The sequence below is a fragment of the Aethalodelphis obliquidens genome, unplaced genomic scaffold, assembly GCF_003676395.1.
Source record: "Aethalodelphis obliquidens isolate GAN/ISIS:26980383/991018 unplaced genomic scaffold, ASM367639v1 scaffold7, whole genome shotgun sequence".
Taxonomy (NCBI): domain Eukaryota; kingdom Metazoa; phylum Chordata; class Mammalia; order Artiodactyla; family Delphinidae; genus Aethalodelphis; species Aethalodelphis obliquidens.
Genome location: NW_020837951.1, coordinates 49,143,849 through 49,165,389, shown reverse-complemented (window position 1 = coordinate 49,165,389; position 21,541 = coordinate 49,143,849). Strand labels below are relative to the sequence as shown.

Sequence of the window (21,541 nt, the reverse complement as noted above, 5' to 3'; positions counted from 1 at the left end):
GAAGAATGTGGGGCTTGGTGACATTTTGATAAGGAGAGTTTCAGTCTATGGACACAGGATACCCAGGCTCAGGGCTCAAGGTTTTCAATAGCACTAGAATTAGCACTGTCAGATAAACTTCTCTTAGTTGGCCTTGGAAGCCACCCCATCGGTACTATTTTCTGTGTGTACTGATCAGGCTTCTTTTGATTGCAGTTGACAGATACTCGGCTTGCACTAGCCTAAGGAAGCAAGAAAATGAATTAGTTCATGATATTCATGGAATGGTTGATCACTAGATAAGAAGGAGGGCACGGGTGCAGCTTGACCTCAGGAACAACAGGCATAAGGGATGCTAGTGCATCTGGGTCTTGCTTCATTTCTTCTCTCTCTTCCTCATTGTGTTTGCCTCATCTTATCATTGAAGACTATAGGAAACATGGCTGCTGTGGTTCAGGAATTTATAACTTACATCTTCATCCACCAAAAATGTTGTTTTTAAGGTATTTTCAGTTCTGAATTTAAAAATTCCAGGTCAGATGTCCATTTCTGGGCCAAGTATTTGTTTGGGGTCATCTGACTGGGCAAGGTTTGGTGGAAAATGACAGCTTTCCAATAGCCATGGGGCAAAATGGACATATCCAGGAGAAAGAAGGAGAGCTAGGCTGATAATCCTATAGACATCTACTATATCCCATCCTATCCTATAGATATCTGCTATATCCTATAAAGAGCTACTACAGTGTAGAATGAATTCCACTTTCCAAATACCCAATTTTATAGCAAAAGTTTAAAATACGGAGTTGAGGAGATGGGAGTTGAGGAGGCTTGCTGGGCAATCACTATGCACTGTGATACGTGCTAGGATTGGGGTAAGCAGAGCTCTCTGGGGACATCCAAGAGGAGCACACAGACTATTAGACCAGGAAAAGTTTTCTAGAGGAGGTTGTCCTAGCTCCTAGGATTCACATGAAGAACTAAAGATGGCACATTAGTTAGTTTTCAACTGAGGGCATTACTGTTCCTTCCCCCAGAGTGTTTGAAAATATGTGTGCATTTTTGATTGCACAATGACTGATAACTAGTGATGTCAAGTGTGTGATTGCAAGAATTGTGACTCCTATTCCTGGGGTGGCCACAGCATCTTAATAGCATTTATCCATCTATCTATATGATGCCCAAGTTACATATCCATAAACCTACAGTCATATGGGTAGGGACAACAGATATACGTTAGCTAGTTTGCATATGGCCATTCAGAGCAAGGGTGTGATCAGCAAAGTCTCTGAAAGATCTTCACAGAAAAGGAATTCCCTACTCGTATAAGAATCCTGAGCTTTCAGAGCTCATTGGCACCTGCTCTCTTTGTAGGGGTGCATGCCAACAAAGCAACGAAATTTTCATTGCAGGCAATCTAGAGGTTAAGATATTGTGGGCTTCTACCTAGACCTTAAAATAATAAGTATGTGTGTTGTATGAATTAGAAGAATTTCATCTAGATAAATTACATTTTACTTACGGGAATTTTTTGGTATTTTAAAACAATCCTGTAATAAATATAAATAGTTGGGAAAGACCACTTCAGCTTGGTTTACACTTATGTCAAAGTGAGTATAGTGAATGTAATGTGATTTATTATAGGTGTTATTGATGCCACCAATGCCTGTGTACCTCTGACAAGTGAGCAGCTCAAGGCAGTTCAAATGTCCTGCTAGACATTCAGGCACAGATAAGAAATTTCCTCCCACAGTAAAACCATCTGGACCTAGTACTGTTTCAGGTGGTAGCTCTTTTTTCCTTTGACAGTTTCTCTATTTCTTCTTTGGAAATTGTGTGTTTAGACTTTTTGTCTCTACTGAGAACAATTGTAAATTGTTTTTTTTAGAAAGTTGTGTGTGCTGTCTAGTTTTCCAAATATATTTACATTGAGTTATGGAAAGTAGTCTTTAATGATTTAAAATGTTTTCTTCTTTTGATGGTTATATCCTATTTTTTTTTTTTTTTTTTTTTTTTTTTTTTTCTGTGAGGGGGCCTTTCTTTTTTTTTGCTTTTCTCGTTGCAGAGCACAGGCTCTGGCCGCGCAGGCTCAGTGGCCATGGCTCACGGGCCCAGCCGCTCCGCGGCATGTGGGATCTTCCCAGACCGGGGCACGAACCCGCGTCCCCTGCATCAGCAGGCGGACTCTCAACCACTGCGCCACCAGGGAAGCCCAATCCTATTTTTATTAAGATATAGTTTACATTCTATACTATCACCCTTTTAAAGTGTATAATTCAAAGGCTTTTAGCATATTCATGGAGTTGTACATCCATCAACACAACTGATTTTAGAACAGTTTTATTAACCTTAAAAGAAATCCTCCTCCCTTTGCCCTCGAGCCCTAGACAACCACTAATCTACTTCCTGTCTCTACAGATTGGCCTATTCTGGACATTTCATGTGAATGGAGTCATATAATATATGTTCCTATGTATGGAATATTATTCTGTTTGTATCTCCCCCTGCCCTTTTCCTTGATTTTTTTAGATAGGAGTTTGTCTATTTTGCTTACTTATTCGTTTATTCTGTTTTCTAACTTATTTAATTTTGCTTTTATTTTGAATTATTCTATCATTCTGATTTCTTTTGGCTTACTTGTGCTTTTTAATATTTTTGAATTAGATATTTCACTTATTTATTTTCATTGTTTCTGTTCTATTGATATAAGTACTTAAAACTTGAATTTTTCTCTGGGTTCTACTTTAGCTATATCCTATGGATTCTTATAAGTGGTATTTCTATTTATTGGTATTTTTGAGAAATTCAACAATTTGTATTGATCTTTGATTAAAGAGTTGTTTGATAAAATGCTTACATATTTCCAGATTGAAGAAGGATCTCTTTTTAAATGTGTTATGAATTTCTAGTTTTATTGTATTACCATTTATATCTTTCAAACATATTGAAATATTTTTTCTTAATTTTTATGAAAGTTCCATGTGCTCTTGAAGTTGTGTTCTTTAGGCAGGTCACCAAATATTGGTTTTACTCTTTCCACATGCAGACCAATTATGTTTACCCATTTACCCAAGGAAAATGACCCAAATTCTATCTAGTCATAGGTCAGAAGTCCAAGATCTCCATATGTTATGCTATTGTTTTTCTACCAAGTCTAGTGTGGCTCTACTTGGTTCAAAAATCTATAAAGCAGGAAATTTTTCTGCTTGGTCTCCATATAACCAATATAAAGTGGCGGGACAGAGACAAGGTAACTGTAATAAGCACTCCGATTCAGAAAGAGGAAGGATGGAAAGGGCAGTCATTTGTCTCTGGTCCTTAAATCCTGTCAGGCAGACATTGTTAGGGAGTCCTACATTGGTGTCAGAAATGTTCTTTGCTTAGACCCTGATTCTGTTTTCTGGCAGCATACTTTTCCCATTGTTCTTTATGGCCCTTGGCTCTGCCCTGTGTATCATCTTTTCTTTTCCAATATTCTCTTTGACCACACCTGCAATGAATGTTGTAGAATATGCCCTTCTATGGGTTGTTTTGCTTTTTCAGTTCACCTTTTGTTCCCAGAAGTTTGGGGGCCAAAAGTTATTTTAAGTATTGAACAGTTAAAGGATTTTTAAATGCACACCCCTGGCTTACTTGGAAGTACAATTCTTTAAAGCTTAGGAAGTTTCTTACATGTTTGAATCCAGTTAGTTCCAGCTGCTGGTAACCTCATTCTCAATTCTTTCTAGACAAAGTGCTCAGACTTGCTATATTTCTTTACTTTTTATCCTTGTAATACCTTGACTGTCACTTTGATACTATTGTAGTTACAGAAATCAGAGACCCTGGGAATTTTTTTTTGACTCTCTCCTTAAGCATATGCTTGCTCCAATGCAACTTAACTCACTGGGAGGGTCTAACAATAGGATGAACTTTGCTGCCAGGCAAAGCTTTAATGGAATTTTGTCTTGAACAAGTCTTTTTCAGTTTTCTCTCTTTTTGAGATCTCTCTGTTTGAGATCTAAAAGTTGTTGGCCCTTTTAACATTTCAAGGCTCAAAATTTCTGGAATCTCTCATTTCCTTCTATCTTCTTGTAAACTAGACAATTTCCTGAATTTATCTCTCTCTCTTTTTAAAATACTTTGGCAAAACCAATTATCAGTAGCTATTTGCATGTAGAACTAACAACTGTCTTCCAGTCTTTTCCCAATCTCACTAGGTACCTGGTTTGACTCTTAACCTACTGAGGCTATCAAATGTTTGACCTCTCCAGCCTCTGATACCAGCTTCCTATTGTCTTTGCCTGGTCTTTAGCCAGTGCCATGTATTTTAGATTTTTGCTATAATAACACCTACCCCACTTCTGGTACTTATTTTTGTGTTAGAATAGGCTAGGCTTAATCTGTGTTAACAAACAGCTCCAAAAATCTCAGTGGCCTAACACATAAAGATTTGCTTCCTGCTCACACAGAGTCTGCTTTAGGTTTTTGGTGGAGGGTAGGCACTCCTCCACATAGATACTCTGGGACTCAGGTTGACTGAGGCTCCACCATCTAGAAAGTCATCAATTGCTCTGGCAGGGGAAAAAAAGAGTTGAGAATTACATAAGAGCTTTCACTGTCTTAGCCCAGAAATGACATATATCATTTCTGCTCATTTTTATTTTATTGGCCAGAGCTAGTCACATGGCTTCACTAAATGCAAGGGAGCTGGGAATTTAACCTCTTATATTCCCAGTAAAAAGGAGAAATTGTATTGGCAAGCATAATATCTATCACATATGGAAGACTTCCTTGTAAAACTCCCCTCCTAGGTTAGCTCCAGGGCTAGACTTCAGTCCCTCTAGCCCCTGAAGCCATTGCTCCTGTGCAACATTAGCAAATATCCCAAGGGCATCAGCAGAGTTGGTGTTTTAAAGTTCTATTTACCCCTTTGGTTACAGGCTTTCATCCAAAAATTGGCCTGGAAATTCCCCACTGGATTTTCAGCTCTTAAATACTTATAATGTGTCAAAATGTAAATATATATATATTCTAGCATTTTCCATTGTTTTCAGTGAAAGAGTTTATCTGCATAACTATGGGAATGTAGTTTGGCTGGTGCTCTGAGAGCTCCTGCTTCTGGGCAATCTCACTACTGAGATTTCTTCCTATATCCTCTTTCTTGTCTCTGCTTCTTCCACTTGTCTTCAGCTGGATTTTGGCTGCTTAAAGTAACACTTGCACATGGTGTAATCTAGGGATTATACAATAACTTCGCTAAAAATTAGTTTTCTTTTAATTTTTCCATTTCCTTTGCTGCTTTTGAATGATTTCTAGGAAGAAATGGAAAAAGTGCTCATTTGTGTAGCTATGTTCATAATGGAAGACTGTTTTAACCATAGATACTATTTATGAAGAAAGGCTTTTTCATTTGTTTCTAGTGTGAATGAAATGAATTGCTTTGAAACTACAGAACCTTGTATTATCTACTCAGTATGCATTGCCCATGGATTCATGGAAATGTGCATTAAAATGGTCCTTAAGCTCACATAATATAATCATTTGATGTTATTCTAGAGTAATTAATTCAAATTATCTAAGCTGGTAATATTAAGACTATAGGGATAGGAGTTTATGCAGGTAATCAGGCATTTGTTTCTTGTTTTGCAGGGGCCAAATTGGTCTCCATGCCATTCATGCCAATATACTGTCAAGGTGTTCTTTGGATAACAGTAATTACTGTTATATAATACACTTTAAAAACTCGGTCTCTTTTTAGTCCTACTGTTCCACCACCCAGAGTGTCTATGCCCAGCCAATGTAAGCTGTTTCTGGAGCGGAGATCAAAGGAACCATAAGAAGTTTCCTAGGATCTTAAGATAATTGAGATCCAGTAATCAAAACATAGGGTAACAGAATGTCCCAATCCTGATTTGACCAGGACAATCCTGGTTTCACCACTCCCAGTGTACCTAGTACCTAATTCCCCTCTCACAGTGTCCCAGGTGGGATAATCAATTATAGTGTCACCCCATTTAATACATGTTCCTCCAGCTGTTTTCAAAGTCATGTGTTTGGCAGTTAATCATACTGACAACATTTATTTAACGTTTCAACTGTTAAGATAGACAGGCTCCCATGCTGTATTCCTCTTGTTTACTCCCAATATTCTCCATAGGGCTTCCTGTTTTTGAAGAGTTTCTTATGAAAAAAAATTCATAATAATGATGGGTCTTATTTACATGCCGTTCAATATATGTTGAGTGAAGAAAATAACTTCACTTACCTGTCTCGGTCGAATATTTTTCTTTTGAGTGCAGTTTAGGTTTCAAATTGTGTGGTTTCATAGTTGTAGATGCACAGATTGCATACAGCATGAGACACATTGAAAAACAGTGTCCCTCTTCATAAGTCTGAAATGTCACCATTTCTCCCAAAGACGTAAGATTTTCTTTATGACTCTTGCAAATACACCCGAAAGTCTTCATTTGTCAGTTTGATAAATGTGCCGCCAAATAGCACTATCTTGGCATATAAATCATTTGCCTGTGAAATTTTTAAAGAGGATTGTCAAATATTTCTTTGTAGTCTTTGATTCTATTGGTTTTAATGCTTCTAATGTGTCAGGAAATATAGCTGACTCTCTGGGGTAATTTTCTCTTAAAGTCCTAGATAGCAGACGATTATAAAACCTAATGGAAAAGGTATCTTTCTCTTCTCATTTGGCTTAGATTTACATCAGAAAATAACAATAGCTGACACAGTAGTTTTGAACTACATTAATAATTCTAAAATTTAATATATTCTGTCATCTGGAGTCTTAACTAAACATAATTTTTTTTTTTTTTTTTTTTTTGCGGTACGCGTGCTTCTGACTGTTGTGGCCTCTCCTGTTGCGGAGCACAGGCTCCGGACACACAGGCTCAGCCACCATGGCTCACGGGCCCAGCCGCTCCGCGGCATGTGGGATCTTCCCAGACCGGGACACAAACCCGTGTCCCCTGCATCAGCAGGCAGACTCTCAACCGCTGCGCCACCAGGGAAGCCCAACTAAACATAATTTTAACATCTTTGAAATTCACAAAGAAAATGTGTCTCTTGTCAAGTAACCAGAAACCAGAATTCAGCTCGATTTTCATTGTTCACATATCAGATATTGCTTGGATCCACACCCCCTTTGCAATCCGTGTCATGCATATGTATGCTGAGAGTTTTCCCATTCAGCAAGCAGATTTATAATTCCTCTAGAGACAAGTTTTTGTTGCAAAGAACTAGCATCTCTATATGCATAATCACTCCTTTTTCATGTGTGCTTTTGTAGAGTACGCTGGGATGCTCTTTATTTTTATGGACACATTTGAAAGCCATTGCTTTCAGCATTTATATTAAGGTGACAGTAACAAAACGTAAGAAATTCAATCAATCAATCATTTAAGATTTAATGAGCATTTACAACGTGTTAGTCTTTGTTAGGCACTGAGATCACAAAGATGAGTAAAAAGTGATCCCTGTGTCTAAACATTCTTAGTCTAATGAAAAGGAAGATTCATTAATGGACAATTATTTTAAAATGTGAAAGGTGGAGAAGTGATAAAGATAATGGTTTCTTTGCAAATCCCCACTTTGCTTCCCCCACTTAGTCTTGGGACCACAGAAACTGTAGAGAGTAGCTTGGTCTCCTCTTTTGCAAGGATAACCCTGTCGTCTAACCGCACCTGTCCTCCTCTGGGAACTGGACCACGATGGCTTGGGGCAGCCTGAGGGGAGCTGCAGATCCCTATCTGAGTATGCTCTGGAGTTGTTTGTTTAGTCCTGCAACTCACTTAAGGATTTAAATGTGTTCAGTCAAGGGGAACTTACAGATTTGATTTGATGTGAAATCATCCAACTCTTATGGTAGGAAACTCAAGCTCCCAAAGGACCCCAGATACAGATCCAGAAAGTGCTTTTCACAAGGCTTTACGTGGGACTATGTTAGGCTGGAGGAGACAGGAAATTCAGGATCTAGAGTGTTCAGGTGATTGTAGGATGGGTGGTGGGGAGTTGTCTAGAATGGGACCTGCCCATGCTATCTTTGCCCTACTAGATTCTATTGACCTTAATCCTCTCTGAATCAGTCCAAGTGGCATTTTTGACAGCAGGGTCCTGGTTCCAAGCTCCTTTTTATACAATTGACAGGTCTGATCCTGTCCTGTCAGCCTTTGCCCCATTTGTAATTCTATTCATATTCATACTATTTCTCCCACAGTAGAGTAGAGAAAGCAAATTTCCTTTCTTGTAATTAAGGATGTCTTACGTAAAGATTTCTCGTATAAAGAAATAGCCACAGCATTTAGCTTTGGGCTTGATAGAGCAAAGTCCTCAGCAGAAGCAAGGCTGATTGTCAAGGAAGATTCTGGCCCTGCTGGTAGGAGGCCCTGGAGGCTCTCCTCCCAGCAAGAATGTCAGCCTGTGTCTGCACACCTGACATCAAAAACACAGCTCTCCCTTCAGTTAGTAGCACAGAATACCTATATTCAAGCTGCTTTAGCCTTGAACTGACTGCTGCTGTCAAATTCATATCTGGGGAAAATTAATATCTGCAGATCCAGTCTGTAGACTAGACCAGTGCTGGTCAATAATGACCTTTTTTACTAATCCAAAGTGATGTACAAACTGTAAAGATAGCGTAGCAATGTAGCAAGGTTTTCATATAGCTAAATTTATTCAGCTTAAAAGACTCTAAGATTGTTTTTACTTATCTTTGGTGTTAAAAGTCTCCTTATTAAAGGTGATAGATGGTTATTTTATTTTTAATGTTCCTGTCAAGACAAAATGTTGGCAATTTTAGGTTGGTTTTACAAATTTCAGTGTAAAGTTTTGCTACTCCATGAAATGCTAAGGTTTGGGGACCACTGATCTAAGAATCTGGTACACAGTCATTCTCTAGAGCTTTCTCAACCTTGGTACTTTTGACATTTTGGATCAGATATTTCTTTGTTGTGGTGGGCTGTCCTGTGCACTGTAGGATGTTCAGCAGCATTGCTGGCCTCCACCCACTAGATGCCAGCAACAACCCACCCCACCCAGATGCAACAACTAAAAATGTCTCCAGACACTGGCAAACTCTCAGGGTGGATTGTAATGGTATATAGGTGGGGTCTGTTATCAATAAGTTTGAAAGTTACTGTTCTAGAGACATTGTAAATTTTATATCATTATATTCATTATTTTCCCGTAAAGAATTTTTATTGCAGTAAATGAGAAGTCATGGCAACCATAAATAAATGCAGGTAGCAAGGCAAACAAGGCTATATAAAGTGTATGTGTATATATATATATATATATATATATATATATATATATATATATAAAAGTAACACCTAGATTATTTTTATTTTTATGTGTATATATATATATTTGTCTTACAAAGATGCTATAAAACTTAATTGGTATTGACAAAGTATTTAAGAATACCCAACAAAGCATATTTTAGATAGACACAATATTATTACATATAATAATATTTGCATTTTTATGTCACTTTTCACTTGAGACTCTCAATCAATTGATTTGTCCTCAGTGTATGATTCTCAGTTCATCTTGGGGAAACTGAGGCACAAGCCAATGTTCAACTGACATAATAAAGTCAGGGAATAATTAGGCCTCCCGTTTCCTTTATAATATGTGAATCATTTTTACTGTTATTATATGTAGCAAATACATATTTAGGATATAGTAAATATATATTTTAACATTTTTTATATATTTTATAATTTTTTAAACATGTATGTTTATTTTTGCTAGGCTGGCAGCCTCTGTGAAGTAGGGACAGGTCTTCAGCTGTGTATCTCTCAGAGCCTGCAGGCTGTGGGCACATCATTTGTGGGCAGCTAGCAGGCATTAGGGAATGCCAACTGCATTAGCTCAGTCCTCCAGAGTTTCATTATAGATTCATGTTTTAATGCTGGGCTTTTGGCTGTTATCTGAGATTGCGGTGAGAAAAGGAACATAACTGAATTTTTTGTAATAATCTAGTTATAATACAACTTAAAATACATGATGGTATAATCAGGCTGCATTCTGACTTTCATGGACACTAATTATCTTTGCCTCCAATTCCTCCAATAAAAAAAAGTTTAAAATGATAGTTTATGACTGCTTTGGTATAAAGATGGATATAATTCAAACTGGATTATATTCTTTTTTTTCTGATTTAAAAATGATTAAAACACTCTCCTGGGCCCCTAAAAATATCACAAGCCCTGGGCACTGTGCCTACAGTGCCTAAAAAAGAGGTGGGGGAGTAGCATGGACATATATACACTACCAAATGTAAAATAGATAGCTAGTGGGAAGCAGCCACATAGCACAGGGAGATCAGCTTGGTGCTTTGTGACCACCTAGAGGGGTGGGATAGGGAGGGTGGGAGGGAGACTCAAGAGAGAGGAGATATGGAGATATATGTATATGTACAGCTGATTCACTTTGTTATACAGCAGAAACTAACACACCACTGTAAAGCAATTATACTCCAATAAAGATGTTTAAAAAAAAAAAAAAAAAGAGGTGGGCCCTGGAAATAATACATTGAAATGTTAACTGGTGCTTTGCCCCTTCATTCCTATGCTCCTAGGGAGGTGTTCTGGTTTTATTACCTCAGGGAAGAATGACCCAGCAGGCAGCAAAAGAGCCAAATTCTTGGCTTTGGAGTTCAAAAGCTTAGGTTTTAGGATTACACCATAGATTGGGAAGAACAGATGAAGAGCTGGGCTGCCCTCTCCCACAGTAGATGAAGAGTTCATGGACTGAAGATGGAGGAGGCCAGAGAAGTTGAGAGCATGTGGATTTGTCTGGTATTTAAGAATACCCAACAAAGCATATTTTAGATAGACACAATAATATTACACATATGTCTTATTTTAGACATGTCTTATTTTAGAATTTATTCCGAAAATAGCTACTTCGGTTGTGGGCCACTTCATCTCCTTTTTCCTTTCCTATCCCGAAATCCCTCCTTTATTATTATCCAACCACCCTTTCAGTCAAGACGTTCAGAATATTTTTTTACTCTTTCTTCTGCATGTTTTAAGAACTGTTTTTCCTTTAGACCCTCTTTCGGAGCAGGAAGCACTGTTATAAATCCATATGAGTAAATATTTTGCTCTCGTTTTGAAAAAAAAATGTAATTAAAATTCATGGTAGAAAAATTTCTAAAGTGGTAAGTTGCCTTTCTAATATACTACATGTCTTATTTTAGAATTTATTTCAGTAACTAATCTACATTATTAAATAAGATTCACTTCATTGAAGTCACTGAATAATTACTGTGTTGGATAAGTATTGTTTTCGTGATACTATTAGTTTTATCACATGTGCTAAATTGTTTTTAGGAAGTAGCCTCAGCATTACTTGAAAAGAGATGGGAAATACATGTCCCAAATCCAGTAAATTTATTATTAGAACAAGGTCACAAATATAGTAAATTTTCATTGCATAATTTTTACAATGTTCAAATGCAATACCTGATAAATAAGCTTTATCCCTTAACAGATTCTCATTTTTTTCTTAAGGCACTGTGACAGAGAAACTTATCCCAAAGATTATGATATAGAGGGTCCTGAAGAAGTGAAAAAACTGTGTAATTCAACATATTGGCGACTTGGAACCAACGAACCCCCAGTAAGTAGTAGCTACTAATTTCTTTAAGTCCGGAATATTCCTCCTAGTAAAACATGAAAAAGTAGAGGGAGGAGCACTTTGTCAGTGCTCCTCATAGCTGTGTTAGTAACTTAGGCAGGTGACCTAGCCACTGTGTGCTTCAGTGACCTTACCTGTAAAATGGGTGCACTTCATAAGGTTATTGGAAAATTAAGTAAAATAAAGCAAAAAAGTGCTTAACTCAATGCCTGCCACATAGAAAGTACTCAAGAAATTATTATTATTGCTATGATGCTGTTGCTGCAGCTGCAACATCTTGCTAGATGTCTCCTCTAACCTTCACCATCACCCTGTGAAGTAGGTATTATTATCTCTATTTTACAACTGGGGAGAATCTCCTAGAGGTTAAGTGATTTACTCAAAGTCACCCAGCCAGGGAGTGGAAGAGTGAGAATCTGAACCCATCTCTTTGGGTTTCAGGTCTTTTGTACTTGTCTTAAGGGGATGGAATTGTGAGTAATTTAAACATGCTGTTATTATTCTCATAACATTTGTACAGCTAAGTTACAAAAGGAGTATCCATTGCATAGATACTTCCTATTTGAATTGCTGTGGGTTACTCCTTGGCTATTTAGGTGTCTGCTCAATCAGTGTGCAGGAACTCAACTCCCTAAAGAGTCCCAAATTGTGTCCTACAATGTCAAGAGTTTTGGGACTAGTTGAAGATTCAATTCAACCTTATAGGATGGCCTGGGGGCCTGAAGAGCTGATAATTTGACAAGGATGGATGTGAATGTGTTGAGAAGACTGTGTTTGTATATCATATTCTGCCCCCAAAAGTCTGGGCTACTTTGAAAAAGGGTAAGCCTAGGAAGATCCATAATTCTACTTTGGGAATGGTTCTAGAAAATTCTGTGTTCTCCAGGGTGATGGGAATGAATTAGCTTAGCAGAGCCCATGCTGTTTCCTCCCTTCCTGTTATAGTTTACCATAGACAGAGAACAATAAGGATAGCCTGAAAAATGGGAATATATTATAAAAATACGGCTGCCTGGATGTGGAACGAGGACACTTACAGGAACCAAGGTGGCTCTAAAGCAAGGCGTTCTCTCTGTCTCTCTCTCTTCTCTCTATCTGACACACACACAGTCTCTCTTGGCGTCTCTGTTTCTCTCTGCTCTGTTCTCCTCTTGTCCCACAGGTTAAATCTCAGGGGCATTCTGATGGTTTCCTCAGTTTCAACCCTGCCCTGTTGCCTTTGCACCAGGCTGCCTAATTGGTCATTAGCCAGCACATTGATGGAGCTCTAGAGGCCAATGCCCAACTCAGAAAATAACCACTCTGCCCTGCTCTCCCAAACCCAGCTTACCCTTGCTTTCTTGAGCATGGTGAGGACAAGAACAAGTTGGGCAAGGCAGGCATTGCCTGGCATGCACTTAGCATCTTTGACTCTTAAAAACATTTATTTTTGATAAGTGAAAATCTTCTTGGTCTCTGGATTATGGGAGGAAGTGAGATGAAGTGAAATATGAGGTGTAGGAACCTCAAATATTCATTCCTTATATTCCATGCATTGTAGCAGTTAAGCCTTAGTTTAATAGAGGATGTACAAATAATATTCACCTTCTTTATGACTTTCGTTCATAGTCATTGAAACCTTGTCGTTCCTCTACCAGGTTTACAGTGTGTATTAGATAGGAATGTTACTGAACCAAACTTGGGTCTGCTTCCCAACATTCAGCAAAGCCAAAATTCAGTTTGAAAATAGAGACAGGATTTTGAAAAAGGTGTGCTGTAAGTCTCATCTGCAAACCCCCTTGGGTTCCTCGTGAAGTTATAGATAAGAGGCTCTGGTGATCTGTCTGAAGCAGCAGAGCAGAAATAGAGGAACTAGCTACATATACATGAGTGGTGGGGCAAGGATAAGTGAGTATTCAGGCCCAGATGTGGCTTTGGGGGATCAGATATGGGCCATGTAAAAGAGAAAGATGACAGGGAGCCATTTTAGAGCCTGCCCAAGAGCACCTCATGTAGGGATGGAAGAGGGATCGACTGTATTCCTATGGGCTAAGACAGGACATTTAAGTGCAGAAATTGGCATCCTGCATCACAGAACATACCATTGAATGTTCCCAGAAAGGCTCTCAGCTTCTATTAGAACACCCTAAGAAAGTCAGCTTTGAACGTCCTTCAGTGCCAGACAGGGTCAGACACAGACTCGTCCAGAGGAAACCAAAACAAGATTACATGTCCACTTTTCCTGCATTTGCTTCTGTCCTTCCTCATGTCCCCTCACCCTCATCTTAAACGCTCAAGGAGCCAGAATGAGTTGGTGTATAAGGAAGAAGTCCAAGGGGGACAATTGAGAAGAAGCCAACTGAAGCAGACCAGACTAAAACATGCCCAAGGTGGAGGAATGAGAATCTTTCATTTTAAATGAAGTTTTGGCTAGTACATGGGACTGGGCATTTTACTTACCTCAAAAAGGCTCTTCTTGAGACAGAAGTAGCAAGAAGGTTTTTATCAATATATTATCTTAGAGTGACCAGAAAAGTCCTGGAGCCTGTCCTATATTTCATCAAAGAGCATAGAAAAGAATAAGTCCCTCCAAGTAACTATGAATGGACAGCGATGGAAGAAGAATAAATTTGTTTTCTAATTGTACCTACTTACAAGTCCCACTTGTTCAATGAGCCAGTTGCCCATTTGTGTGTAAAATAGAAGTCTGTTCACATCTCTCTATCCCCTTTCCTTTACTTTAGTTTCCTTCATGATACTTCAATGACTGGACATACTTAAGACTTTTTAGTTGTTAATTGTCTTTCTCCCCCTACTAGAATACAAGCTTCATGAGAGAAGGGACTTTGGTCTGTTTTGTTCTCTGCTGTATCTCCCGTTCCCAGAATGGTGTCTGACACATAGTTGGTGCTCAATAAATATTTGTGGAAGGAAGAAGGGAAAGAAGACTGTATTTAACAAACATGTATTGAGGTCCTGTTATTTTGTTAAGTGCTGGGATAAGAAATGTATGCCAAGTTACCATGCTGAGTGCTGGGGTAAGAAACATAATTCAAAGCAAGGTCGCTGTACATCAGGAATTCACAGGCTTATGTGGTTAATGGGTACCTACAACCACAGTGGCAGTGTGCATGATGGATGATGTGATACGGAGAAATAAGGATGCTGTGAGGGGCACTTGAACTGAAATGGATTGATGGGAGGGTCAAGGATGACTTCCTAGGGAATTCCCTGGCGGTCCAGTGGTTAGGACTCTGTGCTTTCACTGCCGAGGACCTGGGTTCACTCCCTGGTTGAGGAACTAAGATCCCACAAGCTGAGCGGTGGTACAGCCAAAACAAAAAAAAAGATGGCTTCCTAGTGGAGGTGACCACCGTGAAGCTCCTGAGGTGAATGCTTAAAGGAACCATCTGTTGGTGGAATCTGGAAACATACTACCTAATTTTCAGTAGTGGCATAATCGAATTCCTACTCCAGTGGCCTCTCTGGCTTCAGGAGGCTGAGTGGGGCCATGGATTCACAGCAGAGCAGTAATTTAATTCAAGCCACTGGAGTTTCTCTGATTGTCTTATTAGTCCAAGTGATTATAGGAAATAGTGTTTTAAATTCCAATATTTTGTTTCGGTATTTTATTTGGACTTTATTGAGGTACTACTTAGCTATAACAGAGTGAGTCCCATGCAAAATAAATGATCAAGAGTACTTCTATCATTGTTTCTTCATTTGTAAAGTTCCTCACCCAAGGACCCTCACGGCACTACCAAAGGCCCTGTCACAATGACTTACGTAAGACCACTTCTGAGGAAGTGCTGCATGTTGAATCCCATAAACTCAGAAGGACTAAATACAGGGCAGATTTGATGCTGTGTCATAGAAGGTGAGAAATTTTAGATATAAAGGAACAAAGAGGAACTTGAGAAATTTCATTAAACAGATTCTTCTTATACAGCTAATGGATCAATGCCAAGGCATTTTTGGAACTAACAGGACAACACTGATGAGCAAATTAAGCTAGTATTAGTTTTAACAGCATCACAGTCACTTTGGACTTAAAAATGACAAATAAATGAAACAAGTGTGCTAAAAGTGTACAAATGTGTGCTAACATTCATTTTATGAATAGATGAATACCTAAGTAGGTCTCAAATATGAGCTGTTCTAGTGGATGAAAATACAACATTTAAAAATTAGTGACCCTAGCAGGACAGGAATATAGACACAGACATAGAAAATGGACGTGAGGACACGGGGAGGGGGAAGGGTAAGCTGGGACGAAGTGAGAGAGTGGCATTGACATATATACACTACCAAATGTAAAATAGATAGCTAGTGGGAAGCAGCCCAATAGCACAGGGAGATCAGCTCGGTGCTTTGTGACCACCTAGAGGGGTGGGAGGGAGGGAGACGCAAGAGGGAAGAGATATGGGAACATATGTATATGTATAACTGATTCACTTTGTTATAAAGCAGAAACTAACACACCATTGTAAAGCAATTATACTCCAACAGAGATGTTAAAAAATTAAAAAAGGAAAAATAGATAGCTAGTGGGAAGCAGCCACATAGCACAGGGAGATCAGCTTGGTGCTTTGTGACCACCTAGAAGGGTGGGATAGGGAGGGTGGGAGGGAGACACAAGAGGGAGGGGATATGGTGATATATGTATATGTATAGCTGATTCACTTTGTTATAAAGCAGAAACTAACACACCACTGTAAGGCAATTATACTCCAATAAAGATGTTAAAAAATAATAAGAAAAATTAAAAAAAATAAAAATTAGTGACCCTAAAAGGGATATAATTATAATGGATCTGAGAAATTCAATTATCATTTACTTAATTGGTTCAGGTATGTTTTTCTTTGATTAACATAGTAGAATAGTGTTTTGAGCACTGCAATCTTACAGATGCTTCTAGCATTCAGATCTAAGTACCTGAAAGAGGCATATGGATCAAATTGTTGTAAATGGAGTAATTTTAAATGTCAGTGCAGGAGAACCACTTACACCAGGGAAGAGGAAGATATTTAGGGAGAGTGGGCTGTTGAGTCAGGGCTCCCTCTTGCTTCGTATCTCCATAATCTCTGAGTTTGGAGTTGATGCCACAGGTTCCAGCATTCTCTCCTGGATCTACTTTGGATTGTCTATTCCAATATCAGCACAATTGCATCTGCCTTTCCTGTTTTGGGAATTCTGTATAAATTTTGGCCAACTTGAGTATACTTTCCTTATGCTGTAACTATGGGCTTATTAATTCTATCAAGTATCTTCTTTGTCATTTCTAGGGATTTGGAACATGAATGAAATGAGACATCTGCCATTTTGATCCCATTACCCTTCTTTGCAACTCTTTTTCTATATCAATAATCATGCCCTAATTTAACTTTTAGAGAAACTAGATTTTAATATTTCATGTATATCAATTTGCTTAAGCAAGTATAACTGTTAGGTTGAACAAATGGCACTCAGAAGGTGCAATCACACACACACACACATAGACACAGACACATTCTTTGCCTCCGTTGTCTATTCACCCTACTTTGTGGAATTAGTTCTTTCTCTACCCCTGGATAAGATCTTGTGCAATTTCCATAATTTTTATGGTCACTCTCAGATAATTAAAAGTCTTTTGGTCACATTTCAATAATTAAAATATCTCATCAAAATGATGAATTTTATTTAAGGTTAAAGATTTTCTTCTCCTCCAGCTAGAGTCTGCTCCAGGCCAGGGAAGTCTGCAGAGGAATGTGTGTGTAGAAGGAGGGTTAGCTGATTTTCTATTTCTTTGTTTAGTCTGCTCTGTCCTTCCCTCAGACAACTAGACAAATAAAAGGCCCTCTTGTGATTATTCTACTAATATTAATTACTTAACTGAGACTGCTTCTGTGACAAGCAGTGGTTTTGTTATCTGAAAGTGATCAGAAGAAAATATGGCACTTGTCCATAATTTATCTCTTCTAGGTGCAGGGAAAGAGCCATCCCATAAAGGCTAACTTGAACTGGCAGTAAAGAAAAATAATGAAATTATTTTTTGCACCCCGTAAGTCTCAGTTGTTCAAAATAATGATGGGAAGAGGGACTCTCTGCTTCTCTTGGATCCTTTAAATAATCTGTATGTGGTACTACTGTGTTCACTTAGACATGAAAGTAGAGCCACGAAAACAGAAAACAGGACAAAACTACTGCTGAGAAATAAGAATAGCCTTTTGGATGATTTTTAAAGGTAAAAACTTTTAACAAAGTATCTGTATTACTTTTTGATGATGACTTTTTTGGCAGTGGTAGGGGGAGTGCTGTTTAACAGGATAAAATAAGACTCTTCCTCAATTATGACTGAAGATCTAAGATAAAAAATGCCAACTTCTCCATTTCATAATGAGAGCATGCAGAGCATTTGGGTGGTAACTGGTTTTGAAACTCTTGATCTCTCATCCACGTTGAAGGTTAAAAAAAAAAGGAAAAAAGAAAGAAAATGTTGAAATTGAAGAGACCTGGATGAGAGTATTTGGAATTTGGGGGAGTCATTTGGAGGGGTGTACATGCTGGGTCCCATCCCTCTTGTCCCCACTGGCGGGGGGGTGGAAGCATGTCCTGCTCATCAAGCTATAGTGTGGGGCCTGAACATTATCAGATAGGCAATTTGATAAATGTTCCCCTGAAGTCAGGGGACTAGGTAGATTGGGATCTGACTTGTTCCTGAAGCAGCCTGTGGCATCAGAGGGGAGACTTGACTTGAGAATTACCTGCACTTCTGTCAGTATGGGTCAGAGGAGCATGCTTTCAGGGAACCCTATAGGGAAGCTAAAAAAGAAATGTCAATTGGGCATCATTTGAAATGAATCTTTCCAAGAGAGATTCTGCCAGGGGGTAAGTCATCCTCAGCACAAAGAGACTGGTTACACTCAAATGTGGAAATTGAGGGGAAGCCCTAAGTGACTTGCTCTTTTCCTGTACCTGTTACCCAGGTTATATGTTTACTGGGTTTTCTTTTTTTTTTAAATAAATTTATTTATTTTTGGCTGCATTGGTTCTTCATTGCTGCACCCGGGTTTTCTCTAGTTGCGTTGAGCGGGGGGCTACTCTTCGTTGTGCTGCATGGGCTTCTCATTGTAGTGGCTTCTCTTGTTGTGGAGCACGAGCTCTAGGTGCACGGGCTTCGGTAGTTGTGGTGCACGGGCTTAGTTGCTCCGCGGCATGTGGGATCTTCCCAGACCAGAGCTCGAAGCCATGTACCCTGCATTGGCAGGCAGATTCCTAACCACTGTGTCACCAGGGAAGTCCCTGGGTTTTCTTAAGTGTAGCACATATAGGAAGAGTTCATCTTGGAAGATTAGAAATTGGGACTTAAAAAAATTGATACTCAGGAAAATGGGGAAAAGAATGATATCATGAAGTGCACATCCTGTACACACATTAGATATCTTTTATATTACCATTTGACTCAAACTAGATTTTATTATGCAAATTAAATGGAAATTTTAGTGATTAGCCTGTGAGTTGGTGCTGTGTTAATTTAGCTATCTCACATATCAAATTGCCAATCTCCAGTTTGTGATATATATATAAAGCCCCAAAGACTTTTAAACATATGGAAGTGCTTTTATGTATTATCCACCCTATGTCAGGTTATGAACATTTCTAGACCAAAGTGATTTTTTACATTAAGATGGTGTAGGATTAGGTTTGCCTATGTGCAACAGAAACCAAAAATCAACAGTGGCTCTGCACATAAGGTTTTATTATTTTATGTAAAAAGTCTAGAGGACAGCAGGCCAGGACTGGTATGAAATTTCCATAAATTGTCAGAGACCTACTGCTTCTAGCTTCTTGCTCTGCCATCCCTTGTGTAGGGCCCAATATGGCTGCTGGAAACCTGTCATTATGTCCACATTCCATGCAGCAAGAAGAGAAACAGAAGCAGGACCTTTCCTGGAGGTTGTATATATTTATTCCATTTATGCCCTGCTGTCCAGAACCAGTCACTGGTCATATCTGTGTATAAGGGAGACTAGAAAATGTAGTCTGAAACTTCACGGGCCCAGCTAAAATTTGGGTGTTCTATTATTGGTGAAGATGGGAAGTCTAATATTGGGGGATAACATTTACCTCTGATACAGGAAACACAGAGGTTAAGAGTGGGCTCTGGTCTTGTTTATGGTTTCCTTTGCTGTGCAAAAGCTTTTAAGTTTCATTAGGTCCCAGTTGTTTATTTTTGTTTTTATCTCCATTTCTCTAGGAGGTGGGTCAAAAAGGATCTTGCTGTGATTTATGTCATAGAGTGTTCTGCCTATGTTTTCCTCTAAGAGTTTGATAGTGTTTGGCCTTACATTTAGGTCTTTAATCCATTTTGATTTTATTTTTGTGTATGGTGTTAGGGAGTGTTCTAATTTCATACTTTTACATGTACCTGTCTAGTTTTCCCAGCACCACTTATTGAAGAGGCTGTCTTTTCTCCACTGTATATTCTTGCCTCCTTTATCAAAGATAAGGTGACCATATGTGCGTGGGTTTATCTCTGGGCTTTCTATCCTGTTCCATTGATCTATATTTCTGTTTTTGTGCCAGTACCATACTGTCTTGATTACTGTAGCTTTGCAGTATGGTCTGAAGTCAGGGAGCCTGATTCCTTCAGCTCCATTTTTTGTTCTCAAGATTGCTTTGGCTATTCGGGGTCTTTTGTGTTTCCATACAAATTGGAATCTAAGGAAAAAAAAAAAAGGTCATGAAGAACCTAGGGGTAAGATGGGAATAAAGACACAGACCTACTAGAGCATGGACTTGAGGATATGGGGAGCAGGAAGGGTAAGCTGGGATGAAGTGAGAGAGTGGCATGGACATATATACACTACCAAACGTAAAATAGATAGCTAGTGGGAAGCAACCACATAGCACAGTGAGATCAGCTCGGTGGTTTGTGACCGCCTGGAGGGGTGGGATGTGGAGGGTGAGAGGGAAGGAGACGCAAGAGGGAAGAGATATGGGAATATATGTGTATGTATAACTGATTCACTTTGTTATAAAGCAGAAACTAACACACCATTGTAAAGCAATTGTACTCAAATAAAGATGTTAAAAAAAAAAAAGAGTGGGCTCTGGAGTCAGATGGCTTCTTACTGATTCTTGGCTCCACCACTTACTAGGTTGTAACTTTGGTCAAGAGTTTACAGTTTTCCATGTCTTTATTTCCTTGGGTGTAAAGTGGGGATAGAGTTTTCATGAGCATTTAATGTGAAGACATTTAGAATGGTGTCTGGCCATGTGCTCTTGTTATTACCATTATCCCCATGATTTATTGCAACTCAACTAAGCTACAGCCAGGATAGCCTCTGGGTTTTATTTAATACTCTAGCTCTAGAACTTAGTAGGATGCCTGGCACTTCACAGATATGGATGGATGAATGAATGAAAGAGTCAGACTGCATGTTTTGAATTGTGGAACTTCTACTTTTCTCTCTGGTTTAGCTGGGCATTACTTTATCCCTTTCAGCCTCAGTTTTCCCTTCTTTAAAATGAAGATAAACTATGCCAAAGGTCCTTCCTTTCTCCCTCCAGATCCACTCTCCACCCTTCTCAACCCTGCTCTGTGCCAAGCAGGCTGACCTTTATGGATTGCATCAGTGAGCTTTTTTGCCCTCTGGCCTCCTGTGAATTGCCAGGAATTGGCCTTTGGAAGGCACTGACAGTTGATCAGCAGTGGGAGGAGAGTTGGCTTGGACATTTATTCCTGTGATTTCCTCCCTGCAGGGCCATGGTTTGGCAGTGGCTGTATGCTATGGATTGAATATTTGTATCCTTCCCAAATTCGAATGTTAAAATTCTAACTCCTAGTGTGATAGACTTAGGAGATGGGGCATTTGGGAGGTGATTAATTCATGAGGGTGGAGTCCTCATGAATGAGATTAATGCCCTTATAAAGGAGACACCAGAGAGCTCCTTCCCCACTTCT

General features: G+C 39.0%; 1 protein-coding gene across 6 annotated transcripts in view; it reads left to right on the top strand.

The window, feature by feature from the left end:
• CFAP95 (cilia and flagella associated protein 95) overlaps window positions 1-21,541 on the top strand; it is a 122,367-nt gene that overhangs the window by 47,780 nt on the left and 53,046 nt on the right. For 2 of the 6 annotated variants that reach the window (XM_027105719.1, XM_027105716.1), the window contains one exon: window positions 11,490-11,598. The exons of 3 other annotated variants lie outside the window; for them this stretch is intronic. Coding sequence is in view for 2 of the 3 variants with exons in the window: in XM_027105716.1 (XP_026961517.1) it covers window positions 11,490-11,598 (109 nt within the window). In the remaining variant the exon portion in view is untranslated. Of the gene's footprint in view, window positions 1-11,469; window positions 11,599-21,541 lie in introns of all 6 variants that reach the window. One more of the 6 variants, XM_027105715.1, reaches the window with a different exon arrangement.